The sequence below is a fragment of the Neomonachus schauinslandi genome, chromosome 16 (assembly GCF_002201575.2).
Source record: "Neomonachus schauinslandi chromosome 16, ASM220157v2, whole genome shotgun sequence".
Taxonomy (NCBI): domain Eukaryota; kingdom Metazoa; phylum Chordata; class Mammalia; order Carnivora; family Phocidae; genus Neomonachus; species Neomonachus schauinslandi.
The window spans coordinates 40998259-41025557 of NC_058418.1; the positions used below are offsets into that span (position 1 = coordinate 40998259).

Genomic DNA, 27299 nt, shown 5'->3' on the forward strand with positions numbered 1-27299 from the left:
CAAAGAGTTGTTGCCCTGTGGGGCTAAGTGGGCTCAACATGGAGTGGGGAAGGCCCCTGAAGCAAGTAGAAAGTAAGTGGAGAGGGATTCCTCACCCTAGGCCCTGCACTGTTGGGAGAAAAAAGGAAACAGGGCTGGGATGGAAACTGGATTCTCAGGGAAGTTCTGTGTCCAAAAGGAGGAGCAGGGCCAATCTGACAAGTGTAGCCTTCTTGCCAGCCAAACATAGAGTTTTAATGGTTCCATCCCACAGAACCTAAGCTCTCTTCCTTGCCTGCCTGCTTTGCTAGCAGGGGGACCCAAAGCTTTCCACCGTGAGGAGACTGGAAGATGGAACAGTGGTAACTGAAGGGCTGAAAGGGCATTGTTTGGCCAGTCGATGCCACATACCAGATTCTGCTAGACCCATCAGTCTTTAAGGAGTTTCCCGGCTCTGGGAGGGCCTTGATTGCTCTCAGGCTCCATAACTATTTTTCAGGAAGAAGAGGGGCTTTACTCCTATAAGGTGGAGTTTTGGGGCTCAGCCTGTTCTCTCTCTGGGCTCTTCTAAGCCATGTTGCCGGTCACAGGAGGAGCTGAGCTGCTGCTCCCCTCTACATTGGATGGTACTCTCACCTGCAGCTTACCAGCCTGGACCAATTTGCAATACAGTTAAATTCTTTTCACTATGAGGATATTTTAACAAATGCAAGCCAGAAAGATTTGGGTTTCACTCTTATTTTGCTCACTGAAGTTTGCAATTCACCAAATTCCACAAGGCTGGATAAATCATTCCTCTTACTGTTTGCTGGTGGGAGAGGTAAAGGTCTCTGAAACTCCTCCCTGGGCATAGTGATGTGGTCAGCTGAGTCAGGAGGAGCCCACAGCTGTCAGCTATTAGGCAAGGCTCTGCTGTGGCCAGGTGCTGACCTCCCCCCTGTAATTCCCATCTCATCTCCCCAGTGTCCCTGCCCCAAGCCATACTATTCCTCTCCATCCCCACTCCAAATAGAGTTGGGCTCAAGGGACTCTGGGCATACCTGGCGCAGGAACATCCCAGAACAGTCTGGGATGAGGGAATAAACAGCTGTACTGCTTTGCTGCCTTATCCACATCAGAAAAAAAAAGCATTTGTGAGTATGTATCTATTAAGCCTTTTCTGGTACCCTTGGGAATTGCCCTCTCCTGGGCAGGCACTAATTCCCATCCAGCCCGCTTGTCCGCAGGAAGGAAGGAGAGTTGGCCTCAAAGCCTTGGGCTTGGGAATAGCTATGGCCCAACACCCAGAGCCTCAGAGAAGAAAAAAGGTTGATCTGGGTTGATCTGGAAACTTCCAGGAGTCCTCAGGGACCAGAGATTTCCCCTCCCTCCTCCCAATCTGGGATGTTGAACAAATGGGAGGGAATCAGAAGAAGCCCCTTCACTGTTGGACCCCCTGTTCACATGCCAAAGGCTGGTGTTGGGTGGCAGGCTCTATCACTGGCCATCCAGCCCCGTTTTTGGAAATCAGTATTGGGGCTTGCTGTTAGAAAAAGCCTGGCCTGGGGCAAGAGGCATGGTTCTGGGCTTTATTCTGTAGAAGCCCCCTCACTCTCTGGGCCTCAGCTATAAAATTAGGGAGTTGGACTATCTACTCTCTAACATTCTTACTGGTCTTGCATTTTCTGACCTTCTGAGCTAGACCCCAGAATGACTAACTTTGGTAGCCCCATTGAGGTGGGGACCTGTCAGCAGGCATAGACCTGAGGCCTGGCACTGGGCCCTCCCCAACACCTGGCCCAGGCCTAGTCTGCTGTCTCATTCTTCTTTCCTGGAGAGGCCAAGACTGAACCCTAACAGGATGGCAAGCTGTGATGTTAGGACTATGGGTCAGGGCTGAGGTGAGAGACCTTAGATTTCCCTAAGGAGCAGCCCCAGGCAGTCTGGCTCTGTGCTAATGGAAGGGGCCTGGTGTGTGTCTTTTTTCTGGGCAGGGTTACCAGTGTAATGATCAGCAGAGAGTGACATGCAAGTGAGTGGTAACACAGAGGTCAGCAGGGTGTGAATGTCATTAACCCCATTATTATAAACCTGACCAGGCCATATTGGTACAAAAGGTGTCTTTATTGAGGTCTGGGTAAGAATTTGGCACTTGGCCAGAGCAGCAGCTTAAATATGAGGCAAGCACGCAGGGGTTAGCCATGCCCGGGGCTAGGGTGGGGCAGTGGGGCTGTAGGCACAGACTCTCCCCAGCCAGCCAGAAGTCAGGGAGGAAAGGGGAAGGGGACACAGAGCAGTCTGGGTCAGAGGCCTGGTGGGCTGGCCCTGTGGGGCTGGCCAGAAAGCACTGGGTGGTAGGTCCAGCAGAGAGGGGACAGGGCTCTCTTGCTCCACGTGCCCTTTAGGCCCAGGCCTGAGGCTCTGCTGGGGGCAGCCGCACTGGGGGCCTTCCCAGGCCTCACTTCTTCACCTTAGCATCATAGGTGCCTGCATTCTTGTAGGCACTCACATAGCCGCTGTCATCCAGGATGTCCTGACGCCCAGCAATGCCCTTGCCCTTGCCGCTCTCATCGAAGCGCTCCTTGTGGGAGCCTGTGTACTTGCTGGTGTCGGTCAGCCGTTCCACAGCACCTCCGGTCTTTGCTTTCTGTTTGGATAGAGTTCCAGGGAGGCCTGGTTAGGGAGCCCAGCCTTCCTCCCCCAGCCGTGATTCCCTATATCCCCCCCAGTGGCCACCCAAGACCAGCCAGGGTACTTACGGTGACGCCCACATTGGCTGGTTCCTTGCCTGCCACCAGATGGCAGATAGCATCAAAGGCTTCCTCCTTACTCCTCCCTTTGAATCGCTTCATTGCCAGCTCTTCTAGGGCCTTCTTGAACTCCTCATAGTTGATAACCCGAGCAGACTTTCCCCTGCCAGGTATGTGGGCACCATGAGTTTTCCCCCTTCTCCATGTCTTCCCTGGTTCCAGCCCCCCAGTTCCCCACCTTCTGGGAACATCAGAAGCAAGGACTGCCTGGGGCTCACTTGACTTTGGAGAAGACGATGTCGACATCCGTCCCTGTCACGGCCTTTCCGTCAGCCACCTTGCAGTCCTTGCACAGCTTGGCCCAGTTCTTGCCATTCATCTCTTGCCCACTGGCCTTGGGGTCACCATGGATGGCAAATTTGCGGAAGCTTTCCTCCAGCCCAGCCACATCTGTGCTCGTTGCCATGCCACCCTGCAGGGGGGGACCCACCTCAGTCACCTCGCAGCCAAGCTGCCCATCCCCTCCCCAAGGCACAGAACATCACTGCCTCTACCTCAAAACTTGCTACCTCAAAACCTACCAAGTTCTGAGTTATGGGCACTTATGCCATATACCCTCAGAACTGGAGATGGAGCTGCCTGGAGAGAGGGGCCAGCACTGAGTGTGTCCTTGGACCCCAGAGCCCCAAGAGGAAAGGTGCTGTCACTTAATGCCAGCCCTGGCTTAGAGTGGAGTTAAGAAGATGAAATCATGATGCCCACACCAGGCTGGGGACAGAGTGGCACTGTCCAGAAAAACTGAGGTCAGCAGCTGGGGCCATGGCTTTGTCTGGCCCTGGCACAAGACCTGCTTGGGTGGAAGTGAGGGTGGCAGGGTTGGCCCCCCCTCCCTGGGAGTTCCATGCCAAGCTAGGTCAGGGCCAGGCCAGGCTGCTGTTGGACAGGTATTTAGTGAGGACAGGGTCTCTGTCAGGGGCATCAGGACCCAGCAAGACCCAGCCCAGGCTGAGAAGGGAGCCAAAGCATGAGCAGGGGTGCATGCCTTAGGCAGGGGTGCAGCTGGCCCAGCCAGGACCTTGTTACTATTTGCTGTTAAACAAAAACATGAGGGGAGCAGGAGTTTGGGGCTGGCCTGGCCACAGTTTGTGAAGCCTGGAGACAGTTGCTAAGGGAGGGTAGTGCTACTTGGAGAATGTTGCTAAGGGCAGGATGGTGTCAGGGCGGCTGAGAGAGAAGCTCCCAGTGCTGCTGGGCTGGGCTGGGCTAGGGAACTGGGGCCCACGGGTGCGGCACACCAGCACTCCCAGCGCCTGGGGCACAACCGTGGCCACCTGGCCCCTTGCCATCCATTTGGCGCTGTAACCTCCCAGTCTGTAGAGTTTAGGAAGAGCAGGTGATTTGGGGACTAGCATGGGTAGGGGTTGTAAAGTTATGAGCCCCCAGAGGCATATTGGTGACTGGAACAATGGTCTTGGTCCTGTAATGCTCACACCTACACCCTACATTGTGGCATACTTCCGCAGTGTCTACACCTTCAGTCTTCCATGGAAGCCCCTGGCCACACCCTGAGCACCGTCACACCAGTCCACAGCCCCACAGCTGAATGTACTCAGCCCTGGCTCTCAACATTCTCGGCCTTATTCCCCTGACCACACCCTTAACCAGCCCTGGGACTGAGGGCCTGAACCATTACCTCAGCACCCACCCCCACATATCTAGTAAGAGCTCTGTACAGAAACCCACCAATAATACCCTCAGCCCTGCACTAAAATGTCCCTTCTACACCCTCACAGGCCCCCTGCAGTCCCCTGACACACCTACAGCCCTACACTGAAACTCCCTCCATGTAACACAGCCCAGTAATGAGGCCTCCTTGACCACACCTTCAACCCTCCGCTGCAGCTGCCTCCATCCACACACACCCCAGTCCTGGGATGAGGACCCCCATCCACATACCCACAGCTCTTACTGAGCCCCCTAACCAGAGCTTCACTACTGACCCCCTTCTCCATACACCTGTAGCCTCCAACCACATCCTCAGACCCACCCTTGTCCACATACCCAGTTTTCTTGGCCTCATGCTCAACCCTGCTCTGAAGCCCCCCAGGTGCCCACATCCACAGACTTGCACTTCCAGACTCCCAGGTACTACGCTGAGAGCCCCCATGTTAAGACACTCTGAGCACACTCTGCATCTCCACTGCAGCCTCCTGACCACACCCTCAGTCATGTCCTCAGCAAACATCATCTACCTCTGTCTTTTATCCTAAGGCTTCCAGTGACCACAGCCTGGGCCCCTACAGAACTACACCCCCTTTACATTTACCATTGGCCTTAACACTGAAAACCCTCTCCCAGCGACCATCCTCACCCATCCCTAAGTTGCAATTTCTGGTACTGGCATCCCCACAGCCCCTACATTGTAATGACCCTGTCAGCCCACAATCGCAGTCCACACAGCACTCCCCTTCCCTCTCTCTACACTGCAGTCTCCCACCAGGGATCCAGAGACCCCGCCAAAGGGTAAAGTCTGGGGGAGCTTGTGGGACACAGATGCTTGTCCCAGGTGACTGGCAGGCTCCTGCCTCCAGTGCTCACTCTTGTCTGTGGGAAGGATTCTTGGTACTAATCAGGTAGAACCAGGTCGCAGGCCGCAGTCCCAGGAGTCTGCAGTCCCAGGAGTCTGCAGGCCAAGGATGCAGCAGCCACGCCCAAGAACTGGGGCCACCCGCTGGCTCCCACTGGGACAGCTGGAGTCATCAATCAGCCGGGCGAGGAGGTCGGGGAGGAACGCCTGGGGCCCAGGACAGGGCCGCTCAGTTGGCTCGGTACCATCGGGGGCTGGAACCCCTTCCAGAGCGCTCCCACCCCACCCTCTTCCTTATCATGCAGGATACGGATTAGGGTGGTCGGCGCCCGCGTCTCTTACCTGCTTCTACTTCGTGGCTGTTTCTGCAGTGCGTGTTCGATGGACAGAAGGACGCAAGAACGGACCGACAGACGCGGGAGACCAGGCGGCTCCAAAGCTCTGCTCCCTGCCGGCTTCGGGGCGGGACTGCAGCCCGGGCGGTTCCGCCGTATTATCCCCTGTTTCTCGGTCTCCATAGAGACAGCGAGTCCCACCCCGAGGGCTGCCTCGGCGGGAGAATGACCAAGGTCACGCTGGCCCCACCCACAGGACCCCGCCCCCTCCGCGCTCCGCGGGGGCGGAGCTACTGCTAAAGCCTTATCCCGCAGCTCCCAAGGCAGCTCCGTGGCCTTCGCGCTGGGGGAGACAGGCCCTCTGCAGCTCTGGACGTCCTCGGATAACCCCCTAATAAGAAAACAGCCTCATCCGGGGCTTCGCCCAAAGTTCAAAGCAGGCCCCCACCTCCACGGGGGAGATGAAGCTTTCCAGAGCCGCAACCAAAGGCCATTTGGGAGCTGGAGCGGGCGGGGTGGGAGGCAGGTGGGGCGGGGGGAGTTGGGGTGGGGAGAAGTCCCTTCCTTCAATGACAGTGGGGTCTAGAGCTGGCTCAAGACCACAGCTTTCCAATTAACGTTTGGCATCCCCAGGGCGCAACTCGGGAGCACTGTGGGAGCAGGAGGGAACAATGAGCGAATCACGAGTGCCCAGTCCCAGAATCCTGGTACACCGACCGCCATCCCAACTGCAGGAAAAAGTTCCAGGACCTCTGGGGTCCGCGTACTCCTTTATTCCCATCCTACCCCGGTGTCGGCCTCGCAGTGTCTGCTCCTGCTGCTGCCTCCGGATCTCAAAGCCTGTTTTCCCTCAAGTATAAACCCTATCTTCAAGAAAAACCTCCTCCTCCAGGCAGCCTTCCAAGGACTTTTCATAACCAGAAGCCCTGTACCTGAGCGTCTTCGGTCCACGTGTATCTTTCCATATGACAATCTGGGTGGTGACTCAATGTACGAGCCCCTCCCACCCCACCCCCAGGCCGACTGACAATGGTCCAGCTCCAGGATGGCCTGTGGCCCTTGCCATTAAGAAAGTATGCACTAAGTCCGCAAAAGCATTAAAAAAAAAAAAAAAAAAAAAAAGTTTATTGGAGCATCATGGCCGGTGGGGCGGGTATTGCTGAGTCTTGGGGGAAGGGATCCCATCCCGCCGACCGCAGGGGCTCCTAAAGTGCACTCGGTGCGGCGAGGGTGGAGGTGTTGCATAGAGAATCCGGCTGGCCGCTCCTCCTTGGCCCTCCTGCCTCTCCACCCGACTAAGCCAGGCCAGCCTCCGGGCCGCCCCGCGCCCCGGGCTCGCCGCTGCTCGGGCTCACGAAAACCGCGGGCGCACGCACCTGCAGCGCCAGCCCGGTCTCTCGGCCCCTGCCCCCTGGGGCCGCCAGGGAGGCGCTGCCCAGGCGCGTCTGGGCCACTGGAATCTCGTCCATGGACTCGGCTGACGCCGAGTGGTAGGTGCCTGCAGGCCCAGCGGCGTGCACTGGGCTGGCGCCCGCGGAGTCGGATGCCGAGCTGGAGCTGCGGCCTGGGGCCCGGGGCACTGCGGAGATGGAGGAAAATGTGAAACTGGGGGCTGTGACACTCTCGGGTCCCTACCTTTCCCTCAGAGCTCAGGATGCAGTCAGGAAGAGACACTCACCCGGCAGCCTGGGCAGCGGCGATTCAGGGTCCAAGGTCCCAGAGGTTGGCACCTTATACACACGCCGCTTCCTCTTTTTCTGAAGAGAGAGGGGAGAACCTGAGTGCCCCTTCCCTAGACCGCACATAGCCCAAAGAAGCAGAGGAGTGGGGCAGGGTAGAGGCTTCTTTCCAACCCCTTCCTCCTGGGCAAGGAGGCCAGCAAAGTCTCCCTTACCTGGGGTCGGATCCGGGGGGGCAGAGCCTGAGTCTCTGGGGAGGAGGGCGGTGGGGGTTCCACTTGGCCTCGGGTGGCAAAGAACTGGGAAAGACTGAGGGGGAAGTGGAAGGGTAATCGCTGGATGGCCATTGTTCCCTCAAATCCCACCCCACTGGAGGTCCTGAAATAAGCCTCCCTTCCTGGTACATAGAAAGGGGCATTGATTTGTCCAAGGGTATGCCAGGCTGGACCCACACCTAAATACCGTGGCCTTGGCCTACCCCCTTTCTCCCACCTTGGATGTCCCTGCCATGCCAATGAGAGATGTCCAGGTGGCACATGCCCAGCTTGCACTCACTTGGCATTCACTGTGGCAGGCCTGGCCTGGCCAGGGGGTTCTGGGCGCACGTGGCTGAAGGTCCGCATGTAGAACTCCATCTCCTGGGGAAGGTGGGGGTCAGGGAGGCTGGGGGGCCAGGTGTGGATCCAAGGCCTTCTGGGTCCTGAGCCTACTCCATCCTGTATACAATACCCCATCCTATACAGAACACCCCCTTCTCACTGGTCTCTGTGGGAAGTCCAGGTGCAGAGGTCTATGACTGTCCTCCAAGCTTCCCAGCTATGCTGGGAAAATCCCTCTGTAGGCCAAGGCTTAAAACACCCATTTCTGGACCTTACCCCATCCCCACCAACTTCCATACTTCATCTAGTCAAACTCCTCCTCCAGGAAGCCCCTAGCCTCATAGGTCCAATGCACCCAGTCTGCTCTGGCCAAGGTGGGTGGTGGGGAAGAGGCTCTCAGAGCAACCCTCTCCTGTTCCTCTCTTTTCCCAGGGTTCCAGTCTCTGAACTGATTTTTTTCCCTGGTGGGAAACTGGCCAGCAGTTCATATGCCGGAGTGTGCACCCAAGGCTGTGTCACAGCATGACTGGACCGGAGCTGAGTCCTCAAGGTACCAGCCACAGTCTTGGCTACCTAGGGGGTGGGGGGGGTGGGGGTGGTGATGGGGGTAGTGGGACGATGGGAGGTCTCCCCCACCTCAAAAGAGGAGGCAGTAAGAGGTAGGGGGAAAAACAGCTCCACAGCCCCATTTGGGATCAGGCTTATAGGCAAGTTGTGTGTCTACTTTAGTCACTGATCCTCACAGCCACACTGGGAGTGGCAGACCCAACCCCTGAAAGCGCAGGGACCTGAGGCCAGGAGGTCACAGAAGTGGGTTGGGCTGCCACCCAGGACACAGGACGCCCATGAGGACTGCAGATGAGGAGACAAAAGCTAGGAAAAAGCCAACCCAGGTAGGGAGGGTATAGGGCAGAGCCAGTACAGCGATGCCCCGCCCCCACCGGGTGGGGGAGGGCACCCGGACAGCTGTCACCCGCTCCCAAGTCGTTTCCATGGAGACCCAGGCGTCCTGACTAATGCAGAGATGACACTGTAACAGCAACGCTGTCTCTAAAACAAGCCTATGTTTGGGGGCAACGGCTCCAGAGTGGGGCCCCTCCCGCATTCCTGCTCAGGGTGGGGGTGGGGAGGCTGCCTTCAGGGCCCTGGCAGATCTGGGGGACAGAGCCCAGCCGGCCCCAGGCTGGCTGCACAGATACGGAGATTGATGCCCAACCAATGCCCAGGCTAGCCCTCTGGAAAGTAGTGTGGGGGTGACAGCCTCAGCAGAGGAACACTGGAAAAGAAGGGGTCAGAGGCCAGTCGTGAGAACTGGGACCTCAAGGTAATGGCTAGGACCTCAAGGTAATCTGTACCCCACATCTTTCCTCTTCCCCAGTGTGGAGTCAGCACCCCTCCAGTGCCCAGCAGAAAGGGGCAAAGCCTACCCTAGTGCCCTTGGGCTCCAGAAGGGGGGGTGGGGCAGGAGGGGTGGGAGAAGCAGCACCAGAGGATGGTTCCAGAAGCCTGAGGGGCCAGGATGAGACAGGAGCCAGGCCCTAGCCAGCTGGAGATGTCTGAGGGTACAGCGGGGTTTCCCCACTCAAAGCCCCCTGGGATCCTCCCACAGAGACCTTCAAAATGTGCACACTCCTGCGCAGTAAATGGTACCTTTCGGCCTCAGCACTGTCCTCTCTGCAGTGGGACAAGCACATCCCTTCCCCCCGCCCCGGGAAGCCTCCCTCAGGTCATGGGCAGATGATATTAACTGCCCTTGCTGCTCTTGCTGCCACACCTGACTCCAGAGCCTAGGCAGGCAGTGACTACAGCGCAGGGGCCAACAGCCCTCTAGGCTAAGCATCCTAGGGCCAGCCCTGCCTCAATGGGTACTATGAGGCTTGAGAAAGTCTCCTCCCTACATCTCTGAGGCTGTCTCCTCTGTGAAGTGGGGATGGAGAAGCTGCCCACTCCCAGGATGGCTGCCACTGCACTTACATGCGTTCTGTGCCAGGCACCAATCTCTGTACACGGTGGTGTGGCAGGGGGGCTGCCACCAAAAGTCAGCATTCCCCCAGGCCTCCCAGGCCTTGCAGCCTGGCCCGCCCCTGGCAATGACAACAGGAGAGGCGGGGTCCCAAGCCTTCTCCCAATCCACCCCCCAGCCTGTGTTTGTGTCTAGTTGCCATGAGGACTTGGGATCCAGAGTTCAGCCTTCCCAGCAAGGCCTGCCTGGGCCCCCTGCCTTCCCAGTCCCTGGGGGCTCCAAGAACTGGACCACCCCCACCCCAGCTGCTGACCTCAGGAAGCCACGGGGCGTGGGAATGGGGATAGGCTGGTCAGTAGCTGGGCTGGAGGGTTCCTGCTTCAGAGTGTAAGGACTTTAACTCTTCCCAGACCCAGCTTGTTTAACCCTTCTTGGCCTCAATAGGCTCATCTGCAACATGGGTACAGTTACATTACCTGCCTCACGGGCTCTTTTAAAGATTAAATAGGGTAATGGGTACAAGGGCTCAGGATCACGAGTGGAGAGAACTGATGGCTCCATCCTAGTGACCTATTCGCTGGTCCACCCCTCTCTCTTCTGCAGCCCCAACCTGCCCACTTTCAGGCTGCCACATTCCATGCCCTCCAGCACATGCTTGGAGCCTGGACAGGAGTGTACATGGGGTCAGGGAAACACAGGGCTCCCTCTGGCTGTGCCCACACTTGAGAAGCAGATACGTGCTGAGTATAGGCTTGGCCTTGCTCCTCTTGCCTCCAGCATCCCCTACTCCAGCTGCGGTTCCAGGCCTGCTTCCCTTTGCCCTGTCTCATCACTGGGGCTTGCTACACAGCCCACCACCCCTCCCACACCCAGGCCCCATCACCCACCCCCTTAGCCCTCTGAGCCACTTCTATACCTGAATGGGCCGCATCTTGGGGGGACAGGACTCGAGCTCCCTGTGGGCCCCCTTTGCCTCCTGTGGTAGGCGATGCTGCACGATGTACTCATAGGTGGTGAGCTTGTGCCACACTGAGGGGGTGAGGAGAGGGCTCAATGCAGTGGAAAGGGGATCCTAGAGTTCAGAAGGTAAGGGAGGGTACCCAGCCCCAGCCTGAAAGCACTGTCCCCAAATACACTAACCCATGAAGTGAGACCAGAAAGCCAGGACTGAGAAGGAGCATGGTTTCAGGGGTCTGCAGCACAACTGGTACCTCCCTGTGGCCTAAGGACCCCTATCCCCTGCAAGGCACGTGTAGGTGTATGATTGTGTGTGTGTGTGTTGGGGCGCGGGTGGGGAGGGACTTACTGAGATAAATGTGGAAGCAGAACAGGTGGCCCAGCAGGGCTGTGGAAAGCAGGCCCAGAAGGATGAGCAGGGCGGCCAGGGCCAGGATGGCAGGAGCCTGTGTCTCCACAGGGGCAGCGGGCAGGAACACAAACCACACATCCGTGTGATTCTTCAGCACTGCAAGGCACAGGCAGACTGCTCATCTGGGGCTATGACCAGCCCTGCAAACAGGCCCAGGGTTGGAGGGTGGGAGTGGGCCTGGAGCTGGAACTGACCTTCAAAGTGGTGATTGGTGCGCAGCCGCATGGGGTTGACAAAGAACTCCACAAAGACATAAGTGGCCACCAGCACGAGGAGCAGGACACCCAGTAAGGCAGATGCCACACTGTGTAGAAAGAGCCTGGGCCCAGCCGTGGGCAGCTGTCAGCACCCAGGTGCTCCAGCTGGGTAAGGGCCCAGAACTCGGAAGGGCCCGTGGATGGGATGGGGACCCAGGCCTCTGACCCCACAGCCTGAACTCCTCACGCAGTCAGTGGCTTGGGCAGAGATTAATCTGGGCGGTCGCCCCAGCAGGAAGAAGACCCCAAACCTGCCCTCAGCAGTCCCGGGCAGCAGGCACCAGGAGCACCACCCTCAGACCAGCCCGCGCTAATGCACACCAGCCCCGCCCCGCCCCACAGGCAGGCTCAGGGTCCCTGGCTCACACTCACACCCACGCATCCCCAGGCAAAGGTGCGGCCCGCGTCCCGCTCTCACCGGTAGTTCCTCTCGCCCACGCAGTTGTTGAGCCACTTGCAGTGGTGGTCAAAACCGCACACGCACTTGTTGCAGGCGCTGCAGTGCTTGGAGCGAGCGCTCCTGCGGGAAGGGGTGGAAGGGGCACAACGCACTTGGCTAGCTTTTCCCGCACTTCCCCGGGGGCAGCTCGCAGGGCAGCGGAGTCGGCGGCGGAGGTACCAGCCACGCGGACGCCGCACCTGGAGCGGGTTACCCACCAGGCCCTCGGCTCCACGGCGGAGCGCGGCGACGGGGAGCGCGCACGCCCTCTGGCGGCACTGCGAAGCAGAGCAGCCACAAGAGGCCTCGCTTCTGAAGGGCCAGGGGACTCGGAGGCTCCAGGAAGGAGGGCTTGGGAGCCATCACACTTTCCCACTCTAGGATTGCGCACCTGCATGACGATGGTATGAAGCGGAAATGGGGCTTCCTTTCCAAGCAACGACCCCTGCGCCGCGCCAGGAGACGATGCACGCGTGCGACCAGGGAGCAGAAGAGAGCAAGGCTGCTGGGTCTAGGGCCTGCATTGGTTTCTCTGACATCTCCATTTTTTGAGTCCCTGTTTCCCTGCCAGTCTATGGGAATTTTACTGGCATTCTTCCAGAAAACCGCAGTCTGTCTGGGCTACCCAAAGGGAGCCAAAGGAAGAGGAGCAAGCTGACATCTAGGTGAGCAGTTTGCTGCAGGGGGTCAGATAAGGTGAGGCCACATTAGGAATGCAAGCCCAACAGGGTGTGGAGGAGTGAGCTGCAACCCCTTCCCCCAGAAGAGAACGGAGTGGGTAGCCACTGCCACGGCATCCACTAAAGAACAGTGCACTGACCGGTGCCTGGCGAAAGAAAGGATGATGTGACACCAAACTCCTCAGTGCCTTAAGGCCGTGGTCAGCTCTTACTCTGTCCTGTGGACACACCCCCTTCAACAGGCTGCTAGATCTCAAGATTAGAAATGTGGAGCCACAGATGGTTAAGCGTCTGCCTTCGGCTCAGGTCATGATCCCAGGGTCCTGGGATCGAGTCCCACATCGGGCTCCCTGCTCCTTGGGAGCCTGCTTCTCCCTCTGCTTCTCTCTCTCTCTGTCTCTCATGAATAAATAAATAAAATCTTTAAAAAAAAGAAATGTGGAGCCAGCCTTGGACCATACCCCCACCCCCAATCCCCTGCCTGAGGCTGGAAGCTCCAGGAAGGGAGAGAGGGGCCTAGGGAGGCAGTCCCGAACAGCCAAGGGGGTACGGGCTCTGCACATTCTGACTGCCCTTCCCACTAGCAGTGTGATCTGCAGGAAGTCACGTGGCCTCTCTGGGCTTCAGATTCCTCACAGGTAACTGAGGATAACAGTTCGGGCTTGGGGGCCAGGCAGGCTGGGTTGTGAATCTGGCTCTGCTACCCAATAGCCATATGCAGGCCTCTCAGCCTTTTACAGCACTGGGCTCTTCCTCTTCTGTGAGGTGACAAAGATGCTGCCCACCCTGCACGGTTGTTCATAAGCACTTAGCACATAATAAGTTAGTCATTAGACTAACTTTAGTTAGTCTAACTAGACTAACTGCTAGTCATTAGAAAAGTGTGTGGCAGTGCCAAATGTTTCCTACTTTAACTGCTGAAAATGCCATTCCGCATCTTCTGTTTCCAATCTCCTTGTCCTTCACCCAATTCTCTGTCACTCCATCAAGGTTCTTGACTGTGTAAAACACGAGGGTTCTGCGGCATCAGGATAACTCTAAAGCCCTGGGCAGGCCCCTCTCTGCCTGGAGCGCCCACTGGCAGTTTCCCGGGGCACACTCGGCACCCACACACACCCTCAGCCCACACTCACTCACACATCTACGTCGCACAGGTTGCAGTGCAGATCTTCAATGACATGTGCGTGTTGGCTGCGGTTGAAGATGGGCAGGGGCCCTGCATAGCTCTTGTCCCGCACGTTGGCATCTGCTGGATCGATGGAGACAGCGGTCAGGTGAACCACGAGGTGGCCGGCAAAGATGGCGCCCATGCACTGGCCCAGCAGGTTAAAGACTCACTGCGCACTCTGCCGGCTGCAAGCCCCCCTCCCCAACTTTCTGGAGCCCGACAACAGCTGGCTACCTCCATGTGACTCCCTCATGCAGAGACTCTCTGCCTGTGCCACCTCCTACCTGCAGCCCCACGAGAGCTTCCTTGTCAGACCGCATACCCATGACCCAGATGGAAGAGAGGAGCCATCTGGTAACAAAGCTCACAAGCCCCTGCCTACTGCCGCTGGGGGGCCCAACCACAGGGCTCTGGCCTCACTCCTCCGGGACTGCCACAAGTGCTGGCTGGTCTGACCTCAGAATCCAGATGATCTAGTTTCAGATTCTAAATGATGAAGTGAGACTGAAGGAGATTATCCTCTAAGGCCGAGGGCCCCAAAATATAAGTTCTAAGTTTGTTTCTCTTGCCTTCATAGGAAGCCAGCTCTGAGAGGGAAGCAGCCATCCTTTCTCAGCTGCTGGGCCAGATGGAGAATCACTTGTAGACAGGGTCTCATACACCCACCACCTCCCCAACTGGAGTCCAGCTACTTGGAGCCCTAGGGCTCAGGGTTCTGAGGGACTTGGCATATTCAGGGCCTGGCCAGGGGCAGCATGGCTAATTCTGGAGCTGAAACACAGATCTTCTAGGACCAACTGCTCAATGACTAGACCAAATGCTGGGGACAAGCATGCTGACAACTTGCTGCAAAGTCTAAATTAGTAAAAATTCACCAAGAGACTCTACCCAGGCAGCCATCTGCCATCTATCCATCCATCCATCCTCTTGCTAACCAGGCAGACATCATCCCTCCATCATTCATCCTCCATCCATCAGCTGCCCAACCTCATTTTTCCTTCTTCCTCCTCCTCCCAGCAGCCAAACTTCCATACATGTCTGCATGAGCAAGGCTCTGCCCTAAGGGGCTGTACCACAGCGGAATGGGAGTCCCATAGCCCATCACAACCTCTCTGTCCCTATGGCCCTGGCTGTAGGTCAGGCCTTCACCCCTTCCCTGGGCTATTCCACAGTCTCCTGACGGTTCCTCCTGTCTGCGTGCCCTTGAACCTGCCCTTCACTTGGTCCCGAAGTGAGCTTTGCTTAAACCTAAAATCTTAAACCTAAAATCTTGTCTGCTTCAATTTCTACAGTGGCTCTCAATGGCTCTCAAACTACAGTCTACTATTCAGTTTAGTGCCAAGGGCCCTTCCGCTCCAGCTCCACAGCTCCTGTCAAAACTGCCTGGTATCACCAACCACTACTCCTCACCATTCCAGCCTCTCTTCAGACACACTGAATATTTAGCAAACATTCAGCTTCCTGCCTGCTCCAACACTTCTTCCCCTCCCCACCCCTTGGTTCATTCATTCAACTGTTCACTGAGGTCCTTCTTTACACCAGGCCCTACGGGCAATGGCAGGAGCAAGCCAGACTCGGTCCCTCACCCCAAGGAGCCTGCAGTCAGGTGGGAAATACATATGTTAATCACATAATGGGTTGATTACAAAGAAGGAAGTTCATGGGACTAAGTGAGTAACTGCATGGCCTCATCTAGTCTGATGGGATCCAGAAGGCTGCCCTGAGGAGTATCATCTCAGCTGAGACTTGGAGAGGAACAGACAATAGGCACCTGGTATAAAATCGATAGGAGGGGCTTGGCTGGGTACTGGGAGCAAACAGAGTCCCAGCTAGAGGGGTGGCTGATGTGTGGTTCCAGCTCAGCTCATTGCTGCCATGCAGGAATGAGGGCACATGTCACCAAATTCTGGCTTTTCAAAAGGAACCAGAAATCTGGATTTTTATGTGAAGTCTCATTTTTTAAATACTGACAATAAATAAATAATTTTTAAAATACACCTGCCAGGGGCACCTGGGTGGCTCAGTTAAGTGTCTGACTTCGGCTCAGGTCACGATCTCAGGGTCCTGGAATTGAGCCCCACGTAGGGCTCTGTGCTCAGCACGGAGTCTGCTTGTCCCTCTCCGTCTGCCCCTCCCCCAACTTGTGCGTGAGCTAAAAACACACCTGCCAAAGGAACACTTAAGACTGTCCTTTTTTGTGTGTTAATTTTCCCCCAATTAAAAAAGAAAATCTCGGGGCGCCTGGGTGGCTCAGTTGGTTAAGCGACTGCCTTCGGCTCAGGTCATGATCCTGGAGTCCCGGGATCGAGTCCCGCATCGGGCTCCCTGCTCGGCGAGGAGCCTGCTTCTCTCTCTGACCCTCCCCCCTCGCATGTACTCTCTCTCATTCTCGCTCTCTCAAATAAATAAATAAAATCTTTAAAAAAAATAAAAGAAAAAGAAAAAGAAAAAAGAAAAAAGAAAATCTCACCTAAAAAAAAAGAAATAAAATCTGAGGGCGCCTGGCTGGCTGAGTTGGTAGAGCATGCAACTCTTGATTTTGGGGTCGTGAATTCAAGCTGCACATGGGGCACAGAGACTACTTAAAAAAAAAGAAAAAAGGGGCACCTGGGTGGCTCAGTTGTTAAGCGTCTGCCTTCGGCTCAGGTCATGGTCCCAGGGTCCTGGAATCTAGCTCCTTACTCAGCGGGAGGCCTGCTTCTCCCTCTCCCACTCCCCCTGCTTGTGTTCCCTCTCTCACTGTCTCTCTCTGTCAAATAAATAAATAAAATCTTTTTAAAAAAAGAAAAAAGAAAAGAAGATCTGTAGGCCAAACAGGCCCATGGGCTGCTAGTTCTGGACTCGTGCCTTAGCTGGTTGTTGGGACAGAGTCAAAAGCCTTCCAGCCAAAGACCCGTGGTGTCACAACAGAGAACCCCAGAGGAGAGAACATAAGAGGCGGGGGAAATGGGCACAAACCAGAAACCAGAGAGCCCTGAGGATCTTGAAAAGTCATTCCTTAAGGCAGGAAGAAGCCATCATGGGATGTTAAGCTGGGGAGAAACTTCGGATTTTTAAAGGGCGCTTGGCTGCTGGGACACAGACCAACATAGACGGACTGGCCCAAGTGAGAGTGTGTGTGGGGAGACCTGTCTGGAAATGAAACGGTCATCTAGTCCAGAGGGGCAGGCGGCAGTGGGGAGGAATGAGGGCAAGTTTGATAGCTACTTAGGAGGTAACATCAACAGGACTTGCTGACTGACTGGATACAGGTGATGAAGGAAAGGGGCCGAGCCAAGGGTATCTGGAGAAACCGCCGCAGAGAAGGCCGGGTGCGCGTCAGGCGTGCATCTGGCCCCATGGCGACGCGGGTCTACATGGCCCTCCTCCACCCATAATCTGCTGTAAGGCTCCCACCCTCATACCTACCATGTGACCACCTCCAAGCTACAAGGCTTTCCTCCAGCGGGAGGCTAAGCACCCAGGGCGGGGGCCCTGTCTTACTCCTCGTAGCAACACCAGGGCCCGGGCCAGTTCCAGGTCCGAGGTGGGTATGTGGTACACACCATTAGCCTACCTCATTCCTCAGGGGCCCTGAGGAAGCCTGCAGAAGAAAGGTCGCTTTGATGGAAGGAAGGAGAGGCATCCAGGCCTAGAAATGGGAGTGCCGATCTGGGTGGCTCTGTGAGCCTCCACATTGCCCAAAGCAATGAACGTGGAGAGGACAAAACCCTTAAACCGTCCCACTGCCTCACTGTCAGCTTGCCTGAGCAGCTTGTCTGGCCTCAGTGGGTATCAGCTGTGTGACCTCAGGAAGTCAATCTCTCCTAGCACCAATTTCTTCACTAGTAAAGTGGGGAGAACACCTTCCTTACCGATTATTATGCGGATCGAATGACATAGTCCACATACAGGGGACGGCACAGTGCCTGGTACATATATGTGCTCAATAAATGCTGTTACTCTTGTTTACTGTCATTTGCCCTAACTGTACTTACTCCCACCATGTGGTTATTAACCTGCCTTCCCAGGTACCCTGGTGGCAGAAACCCAGGTAATCCTGATGAGGGGTACGTCCATCCCAGATCATGGGAGGAATGTTTCATGAAGCATTCTACTTAAGAGCACTGACTAAGGCCTGTTAGTCACCTCAGGGAAAGTCCAGTTTTCCATTTACAGAGCTGATGAGGAGGCCCTGGGCCCTAGTGAACCAGGAAGCCCTCCAGTGACGTTGCTGGTGTCTGAGGACAAGAACCTTCTCTAGAGTCCTTCTCCACACACCTGTCCTTGTCACTCACCAAGGACAGCAAGCTTACCCTTCTAGCTCACACATTCTGGTGCTCACACACACACACCCTTGCATGTTCCTTGTCCTCTGGGAAGCCGGCAGGACTCTTCCTGTCAAAGAGAGGAGGAGGCCGAGAACCAGAGAGGTGGCAGAAGCTGCTCAGCCTGGTACAGCCCCGACAGGGCTGAGCTGTGGCCAAGCTCAGCTGCTGACTCTATGCCCAAAGCTTTCAAGTTCATCCCTGCGAACCTCCTTTAGCTCACTCTAGCCTTCCTCCCCCAAGAAGCCCAAGAAATCATTTTCATGAAGCACACGTACCAGGGCACACTCTCCTGGGGACCCTCTTGACAGGGGCACATGGCCATCTGCTGCACCCCGATCTCCCAGCCTTGTAGCCATGTCCCCTGCTCCTGGGAGTTGTGGCCGAGGCTAGGGCAGTCACACCGCCAGGCTCATGCAAGTTTGTGTTTGTCACTGTTCCCAGGAGTCTCCAGGGCATCTTTATCCCTCCTCTTGTCAATTCAACCTCACCCTAAGAGAGTGATTTACAAAACCAATGAGCTCCTAAACAGTCCCGGGTACAGCATAATTATCTGACCGTACATAAAACCACATGTTAAATATACCAGGAAACTTAGTATGTAAAAGAATTCTACCATGACTTTCTCAAAAGTGAAAAAGTCTTTTGTAAATGGAGTAATTACTCCCTAATTTATCCCCTGTCGAGCTCTGGACGTAATTAGCTTTAAGGCTTTCTTCTATGACACCCTTGTGGTACCTCAGGTGATGAGGTTCCCAGCTGTGTGGGCTTTAAATGCTCCAAGGTACATTAGGTCCATCTGCTCACCCCATCAGGCAGAGAGGCCAAATAGGGGTTGGAAGCCAGGCTGGCCACTGGTCCTCCTGGGCAGAGAAGGGGCCTATCTGCCCTTCTTTGAGGCTCCGGAGCACGGCCTCAGGCCCCTGCCATGTCCCTGTCCACTGCCCCAGGCCTTCCATGTACTACCCACACTTTCCCAAGGATACAGCATAGCCAGTGGGCACCCAGTGGTGAGGCAGGAGGGGAACAAGGACCCCAAAGCCGATGACAGCAAAGAAGAGGTACAGCAGCCAAGCCACAATCTGGAGAGGGTGAGGGGGCCAGCTCCACCCGTTCCGGCGCGACCGCTGGCCCTGCAGCTCGGGGGACGGTCTGCGGGCCTGTGCAGGCGCTGTCCACACACTCTTCTCAGGGGCTGTCTTGTTGGAGGGCTTGTTGCAGATGTTCATCTCCAGAGGAAGAAAAAGCAGAGAGAGCATTAGCCTGAGGAGGCCCGGGCTGGAGCCCAGAACCCCATGCCTACAGCCAGGTTCCAGCAGTGGGGAGCAGGCTGGGACGTGAGGCCATCTCCCAGCTGCTCTGCGGGGGGACCAGCACCCTAGCATGGCCAAGACAGCCCGTGGGGGAGGGTGGTAGTGGAGCACTCTTCTCGAAGCCCCAAAGCCAGCTCTAGCCCCAGCCGCCGCCAGGACAAGGTAGGAGGGGCCAGGGTTTATTCAGGACACAGTGTGGCTGCCTGTTACTCGAAGTGCTCTGTCTCCACAGCCATCAGAGTTAAACCCAGTAAGACATGTTCTCATCTGGTAACAATATCAGGCTGAGGCCAGAGCATTGAGAACACATGCTGATTCTGTTAGTCACCTCTGTCCTGAGGCCCAAATGCAAGTGTCAGAGAGGGGCCCCTTACTCTTTGCGAGGGGAAACAGGGAGTAGGGGTGCACACAAGGGGGTCTGGCCTCTGTCCCTGGGCCAGCACATAATCCCTTAAGGACAGGGGCCACTGGGAGACCCTAAACGCTCTCCCCTGTGCCTCAGAAGGGCTGCCTGAGACTTCTTGGCTGGGGAGGAGCCAGCATGCAACAGAGAAGGGAGGATTCCTCCTTGCTTCCCTCCAGCGCCAGAAACGACCGTGTTTCTCCGGTAAATTTGAGCCTGGTGCCCTGGGAACAGAGAGGTGGGCTGATGCTCTTTGACTCACTTGAGATCTGAGCAGGCCGGGCCTCCTGCAGAGGCTGACCACCAGGTGGCAGCACTCGCCCAGCCCCCACCCCACCATCCTTCAGTCTGAGACGGGCCTGGCGGCCAGAACTACAAGCAAGGCAGGCAGGGCGAGCTGTCATTCCAGGAGGAAGAGCCCCGCCCACAGTATCTTCCGGGCCTGCAGCGGGACTAGAGCCTAGGCAGGCAGCGCCACCACTGGGGAGAACTCATGGTGGGAAGGCCGAGAGCAGGCGACAAAACCCAGGCAGCTGGACTCTCCTTTCAGGAGCCCCCATACCCGTGGGCCCGGGGGTCTGACGAAGCCAGAAAGTACGGCAGACCCCCCTCAGCACATCTGCCTCACCTCTCGGCCCAACAAAATGTGACTTGACCTTCAGAGCCCAGTCTAAGAGTCCAGGAAGCTGTACCTGATGCCCCAAACAGAGTCAGGGGGCTCTCGTGCTTAGTCTCTAGTGGGCAAGTCACTTTGCCACTCACAACCCTGTGTCATCCTCATGTCTGCCCCCTGTTACGCCAGTTTCTCCTAAGGGTAGCAACAATACGGTGATTCATTTACCCCTGTTCCCCACATCCCCTCCCCCAAGCAGCCACAACATACCTTGTACATAGTAGATGCTCAGTAAATGCTTGCTGACTTGAAAACATCTGAAATAAAGGGAGATGTGGGTGCGGTAAATGATGTGGAACCCTGGTCCACCCAAAGCCATCTGGCCCACTCCGCACAGCCATCATGCAGACAGACCTCTGCCCCAGCGCCCCCGGCTGCTGGCTCTTACCCTGACTGCCGGACAGTCCCACTCAGCCACTGCCCTTCATCCCGCCCGAGGCTCAGCGCCTCTGGCAAGTCAAGTCTGGCGTATTCACCTGAGTAGCCTCATCTCAAAGCTAAATGGAATGACCTTAGTTTTCTCTCAGGGACTCAGGTGGAATCCCTTGGTCATTTGCTTCGTCTTCAATAACAAACAGTGAAAAGTGAATAAAGAGCCCCAGCTTTGGAGGAAACAGATTAAGGTTCAAGTCCTGGCACTTACCAGCTGAGTGGCCTGAGTTTCTTCATCTGAAAAACGGGGGGTAGGGATGGCTACCCGGGCTGTGTATAGATCAGCGACCCTGTAAGTAAGGCCCTGACACATAAATGCTCCCTAAATGATAGATATTGTAATTATCCTTAAAATAGCCCTCTGGCTTGTCCCTGTCTCTCCAAAGGGAGGCTGCTGCATCTGAAACTCTAATTTTCAAAGGGGTGGGGGGCAGTGAAGCTGTTTTCTTAAACCAGGGGTCCCAAGGAACATGTTGCCATGAGAGCTGGGCCACTGGATGGTCATTGTAACCATCTCACCTTTGATCAAACGGACAAAGGTGATTGAAAAAACAAAAAGAGAAAAAAAAAAGCTGGCACCACTTCATTTTCAATGTCCCCAGACGTAGCAAATCTGTCTTTGATTTCTGGAAACAGTCAAAGGTCATGAGGTAAAGCCCTGTGAACAGCCGAGCTGGGGGACTCTGCTCAGGGGCAAATCCCTGTGGCTTGCACCTCAGTTCTCCAGTGACACCATCACCAGGGTAACTACTTGGAAGAGAACCCATGAATTGGGAGCCCTAAGTTCCAGCTTTCCTTTTGCCATCTTCACACCTCTGCAGCCCTACACCTTGAAGTTTCTAAAGAAAGAAGCAGAGGCACATGGCTGACATGTCCTCGCTGCCCGGAGTGGGCTGGCAGTGGCCACAGGCACCCCCCCCCCCCGGTGCTGCTGCCTCCCCGATTACCTGAAGCAGGAGGATTCACCATCTGAGGCTTTGGGGGTGGCTCTGACTCCAAACCAGGGGACCCCTGGCCCAGGGAGGTGCCGCTCGTATGAGACTGTGGGCAAGGGGATGGGGCTACTGGGCCTAAAGCCCTTGCGGCGGGGCGGCACTCCAGAGCAGACATGCAAGCTGGCTCGTCACCTGCCCCAAAAACCTGGGCCGGCCAGCTCTTAACTGACAGCATATTCCCCTGTGGGGCTGGTGGCTACAAAGTCTTTTGGCCCAAAAGACTTTGATTAAAAGGGCTGAGGGGTAGGAGAGAATCCAAGATGGGGCCTCTCAAGCAGGGATAGGACCAAGCACTGTCACCAGACCCAGGAACTTCTCTGGCTGTCCCTCCCTTCTCAGCACTTCTCTAGGAGCCCAGACTGAAAGATGCATGGCTCTGCTCCCGGACAACTTGGCCAGAGCAATGCACCCACACACTGGCCCAGGCAGCACTGTGGGGGCCCAGCCCCCTGAGTGCGCTGAAGATATAAACACAGGCTCGTGCTTTCTGGGGGCCCAGACAGACATGAGGGTAGTGGTCGTGGGTGGGTGGAGGGTGGGTGAATGGGTCCCGCAAAGGCCAGCCATTCAGTGTGACAGAACACAGGGTGCACGGCGGGGGGGGGGGGGTGTGGGTGTGTGTGTATAGGGGGCAGATCCAGAGAGAGAGTTGAGCCCTGAGGAGCCTAGGAGGCCAGGCAAGGAAGCTTGGGTATTACTGAAGAGCCACCAGGAGTCACAGGAAGTTTAAAGCAGGGTACTGATACAAAGGTGGTGGGTGTTTCACAAAGCTTTCAAGGCATAGTGGGGAAGAGGGCAAAGGGTAGGCCAGGGAAGGCTGCAGCCCAGCAGCCTTGTGCTTTGGGAGGAACTGGTCCAGGAGATGGAGGTCAAGCCCACAAGGTCCCTAAATGCCCCCAGCTGCATCTCTGAGAGGTATATGAGCCTTGGTGAAAGATTTTTCATGTCTTTCTGCTGCCATAGAACAAGCCACAGAGTTAAACTGGGGGAGATGGAGGAAAGACAAGAGGGAAGAGGCCCCATGGAGTGTTATGGCCAAAGGTCACCACCACGTTGGTAAGCCAAGGACCCACCTGGCTGCTGAGGTGGGCTGGAGCAGCTGTACGGGCCCTTCCCTTGTCCCAATAAGGTGAAGGTCATTGCCAGGATGACAATAGTCTCGTCCTGTTAACACTCACTTGCTAAAACTCTAAAATTGCATTTTCAAAAGAAAGTTAGGGGACCTTAATTTATATGCCTGATTTACATAAGGGAACTCCTAACATTCTTAACATTTCAAGTTCTCATTTTGAACTGCAGAATAGTTACATGACTGATCCACTTCCCTCTTGCCCACCTCTGCTCTCACCAAAAGAAAAAAAAATATTGGGGAATGATGTTCTGAGATTCATGAATGGCACTGTCAAAACACCCAGACTGAGTTGTACCAGCCCTGGAGAGGCTACGGGCATCCCTGCATTCCTGCAAGATGTCTGAGAATGTCAGAAAAGAATCAACTTAATTACTAAAGAGGGTTTGTAGGCGGAGGCCACTGAACTGGGAGGGCAGAGTGATAGGGTCAGAGGAGAAGAGACAGGGCTGTGGGGGGGTACTGAGGGCCTGGGAACCTGAGCCACCGACGGAGAGAGGCAGGTTGGAGCCAGGCAAGAGGGCTAGGCCTAGAGACATAGCCAGGTTCTGGTTCCTGCCCTGCCACTCACAGATTGGGTAACCCGGAGGCAAATTTCAGAGCGACCTCTTTGGGTATCTCCTTTACTCAGCTTTCAAAAAAGTTAGCTGGGGGGGGGGGTGCGGGGGGCACCTGGCTGGCTCAGTCAATAGAGCATGCAAGCAACTCTTGATCTGAGGTTTGTGAGTTCAAGCCCCATGTTGGGCGTAGAGCTCACTTACAAAAAAAAAAAAAAAAAGCTAGCTGGAAGGCAATTTGGCAATGTCTACCAAACTTTAGAACACATATACCCTTGGGCCCAGACATTCCATTTCTAGATATTTATCTTATACATATGGTCACAAAGTACACAAAGATTCACTGCAGTCTTGTTTGTAATACTAAAGGACAAAAACAATGTAAACTGACTGGGGCACATCCACACAATGAAAGGCTGTACAACACCAAAACGGGGAGGGATGAAATGACCTTTGATACACAGTGAAGTGGAAAACAAGATGTGGAGTTCGTTGTAGAGTGTGCTACCAACTGCGTAAAAACAAAGGGGGACGGATAGACGTTTAAGTTTCTATTTGCGCAGATTCTCTCTGGAAAGAAATACAAGAAGGCAAACACGGGCTGCCAGCCTCTGGGAAGGAGCGTTAGTTGGATCCGGTGAGAGAGATTTGCTTTGTGCACCATTTGAAATTTTTTTTTACCACGTGCATTTAAGGCTTTTGTAAAAAGAATTATGTCAGATAAATAAGTGAGGGGTGTCACCCCTTACCCTCCTGGCCCCACTGGGCTGCCGTGCAGACCAAATGTGCTTGTGGGCTCCAGGGCCCTATACCACGCCTGACAAACAAGGAAATCCCACCTAACGACCATGCAAAAAGAGTGCCCGGTTTTAGTTCAATGCTTTCTCACTCTCGAAAGCAATTCTGAATGGTTCATCTACAAAGCTGTGAGGAAGAACCACAGGGCTCCCTGTGAGTTGTTGGGGGTCTTGTCAAAGCTGGAACCAGACCACCAGAGGGGCTGCTGGGCAGGACCTTGGTCCAGTCCTCAGCCAAAGGCCAGCTCAGCTTTCCATGGCTCCAGGACCCAAAGGGAAAGTGCACACCACAGGATGGTTTTGCTCACAACCATCTTTTCTTTTTGCTAAGAAAAGCTAGAGGATTTATGGTTGCCACCTGAATGATTTTCCATGGATACTTCTAACCAAATTTTCAGGTTTCTTCCCTGGATCTGCTTTTAAAATAATTTTCACTAAGATTTAACAGATGCCCAATTTAAGCCTAAACAGGAGTTGGAAAAAAATGCTACATGGTGCACACTGTTTTACAATGTGAAAAGTCATTTATAACGAAGTTTGGGGGCAAATACTTTATTAAAATTCCCCACAGGTGCCAGAGAAGTCTCTGGCCTTAAAATTCTGGGAAGTGGTTCTAGTTTGACTAAAGGATGCACATCACCACAATGCCCAGAAAATAAATTGAAACTTCAAGCTGTTCTCATAGTCCTCTCCAGTCACTGGTCTCAGATGCAGCTGGGCTCCTCACACAAACAACATGCAGAAGTTTGATGCTAGAGCAAGAAAAGCTTGAAACCCCAATCATGCCTGAGTTGACATGGTCTGAAAACATTTTCTGTGCCATTCTCCCCCTGAAGCAACCACTGCAAACTGCTTGGGATTCAAGTGTAGCCAGGGAAAGGGGACAAGAAGGGGGGGGGGGGAGCAACATGGAGTGAAAGCAAGGCCAATGAGAGGAGCCAAGGGTTGTTGATTTTAACCAGGAAATCAACTCACATGATTTTAGGAGCAAGCCCTAAGGAACACCCACCAAGAAACAGTCGTTAGGAACAAAGCTGTGACAAAACAAAGTAAGAAAAACAAAAGGGAAAAAAAAACCTGGCTAATTAAGCACCAATGTTGCTTTTATTGCAGGTCATGGTGATTATCTGTTTACAAACCCATCTCCCACAGTGAACCACCAGTTCCACCAAAGCAGAGAACACCCTTCATCTATCTCTAAATCCAACTCTCCTTCAATAAGAAAAATTAAGCCATGTCTTACCATCTCTGCTGCCATCACCCTAATCCAAGCCTCCATCATTGGTCCCCTACATCGTTTCAGTGACCATGGCCATCACTAGCATTTAGAGGGTGCTTTTTCTGTGCAGGGCACTGCTTTAAGTGCTTTGACAGAATTCACTTATAAACCCTCGCAACTCTCTGAGGTAGGTCCCAGCATTTCCAACTGGTCTCATAGGCCTCCTCTGTCATTGGTCTCCTTGGGCTGGCCTCTCACTTTCTCTCTCATAAACAACATGCGGAACAACATCTCCCCTTCACAGATGAAGACACTGGGTCTCAGAGGGGCTAACTTCTAGGAGACACAGCTAGACTGGCAGAATTAGGACAGCCCTCGACTACTTTACTGGTGTACGGCCTACAGCAGCCGAAGCAAGGTGAGCTTTTCAAAATGTCAAACTCCTCACAGCTTTTCAACGGTTTCCTCCTCCTGCTGGGATACAGGTGAAACCCCATTACACCCTTCAATGCTCCCCTCCCACTTTCTGTTCCTTAATAGTACTTTGCTGTCTCAGGACCTTTGCATTTGCTTTTCCCTCTTCCAGAAACACCCTTACCCTACTTACAATGCTGGTTTCTTTTCAACCTTCAGGTCTTAGCTTCAAAGTCACGTTTTACAGCAGACCCTGCCTGAGCATCACCCCCGCCCCCTCCATTACATCACCAGAGCACTTATCTCGACCTAAAATCACTTTAGTCTTCTATCTGGCGCCAGCACACACACCCCCCCCCGCCCCTTAATACTCTGTGGGTTCTAGAGATCGCGCCGTTTCTAGGAGTCCTCCGTGGCCCGGCGCCTGGCACACAGGAGGCGCTCAACGCAGATACGTGAACCTAATGAACGCTAGAAGGAAGCCCCGCGCTCTGCCGGGTCCCTGGAGCCCAGGCCGCGGGCTCCAGGCCGAGGTGAGCGCAGAGCATGGCCGAGCGGCGGGCAGCCACAGCCACAACCCCGTGGCTCAGGCCAAGCTTCCAGGTGAGGACCGCGATGGGGGCTCCTCACCTGCGCGTCGCGGCGACCAAGCCAGATCGGCCCTGCCAAGGTCACCCAGTGGTTCAGCCCCCGCGCCTGGCCGTCCACCCTCCAGGGCGGCAGCACTTCAGACCCTCGCAGCGGAGATGATCCCCGGGACCAGGCGGCGGCGCAGCCCGGAGCGGGGCCCCATCCCGGGCCGCGCGACGGAGGCCGGGCAGGCGAGTCCTCGGGATCCTGCTGGAGCCGGCTGGCGGTACGGCCCGGCCAGGCCGAGGCGGACTAGAACTCTTCAGGCGCTGGGCCCGTTCCCCTGGCAACCGCGCGGGCTACGGCGCCCCACAGCGGCCAAACCGCGCTGCGTCAGTTCGCGCGGGCATCGAGGCTCGGGGCGGGGCTCACCGGGGACCCCCGGAACCCCAGCCGACCCCTTTCCCCATTCCCTCTCAACTTTTCTCCTCGAAAACCCACTCCCCCCACCTCACTCCACAGCTGTCTTCTCGAAATCCTAACTTGTCCCAAACGCGACCCCCTTCAGTTTCTCCCGAGACCACCACTCTCAGGGAGACCCCCAGTCAGCCGGCACACTTTATGAGTGTGGGCTGGGCACTGGACATTCCATGGGGAACTCTCACGAGATCCCTGCCCCTCAGGGAGATTACAGGTTAAGGGAAAG

At 55.3% G+C, this 27299-nt stretch overlaps 2 protein-coding genes across 9 annotated transcripts; both read right to left on the bottom strand.

The window, feature by feature from the left end:
* Nucleotides 1–2063: 2063 nt before the first annotated feature.
* On the bottom strand, nt 2064–5930 carry TPPP3 (tubulin polymerization promoting protein family member 3). Its single transcript, XM_021705763.2, has 4 exons — nt 5638–5930; nt 2987–3180; nt 2718–2871; nt 2064–2605 (listed from the first exon to the last, which is right to left on the bottom strand). The coding sequence occupies exons 2-4, from the start codon at nt 3172–3174 to the stop codon at nt 2417–2419; spliced, it is 531 nt and encodes a 176-aa protein (XP_021561438.1). The 5' UTR covers nt 3175–3180; nt 5638–5930; the 3' UTR covers nt 2064–2416.
* A 710-nt stretch (nt 5931–6640) lies between these two features.
* ZDHHC1 (zinc finger DHHC-type containing 1) lies at nt 6641–26925 on the bottom strand. 8 transcript variants are annotated; one of them, XM_021705758.2, is made up of 13 exons: nt 26654–26925; nt 20691–20737; nt 19096–19320; nt 18370–18583; nt 13754–13865; nt 11916–12017; nt 11435–11559; nt 11178–11336; nt 10788–10900; nt 7865–7947; nt 7525–7618; nt 7309–7387; nt 6641–7209 (listed from the first exon to the last, which is right to left on the bottom strand). In XM_021705758.2, exons 2-13 carry the CDS (start codon nt 20697–20699, stop codon nt 6926–6928), a joined length of 1599 nt encoding a protein of 532 aa, XP_021561433.1. In that variant the 5' UTR covers nt 20700–20737; nt 26654–26925; the 3' UTR covers nt 6641–6925. The 8 variants fall into 8 exon arrangements, 7 of the variants coding, with proteins under 7 accessions (XP_021561433.1, XP_021561432.1, XP_021561431.1 ...); XM_021705757.2 differs by having other exon boundaries at nt 13754–13862; nt 19096–19354; XM_021705756.2 differs by having other exon boundaries at nt 19096–19354.
* Between the last annotated feature and the right edge of the window lie 374 nt (nt 26926–27299).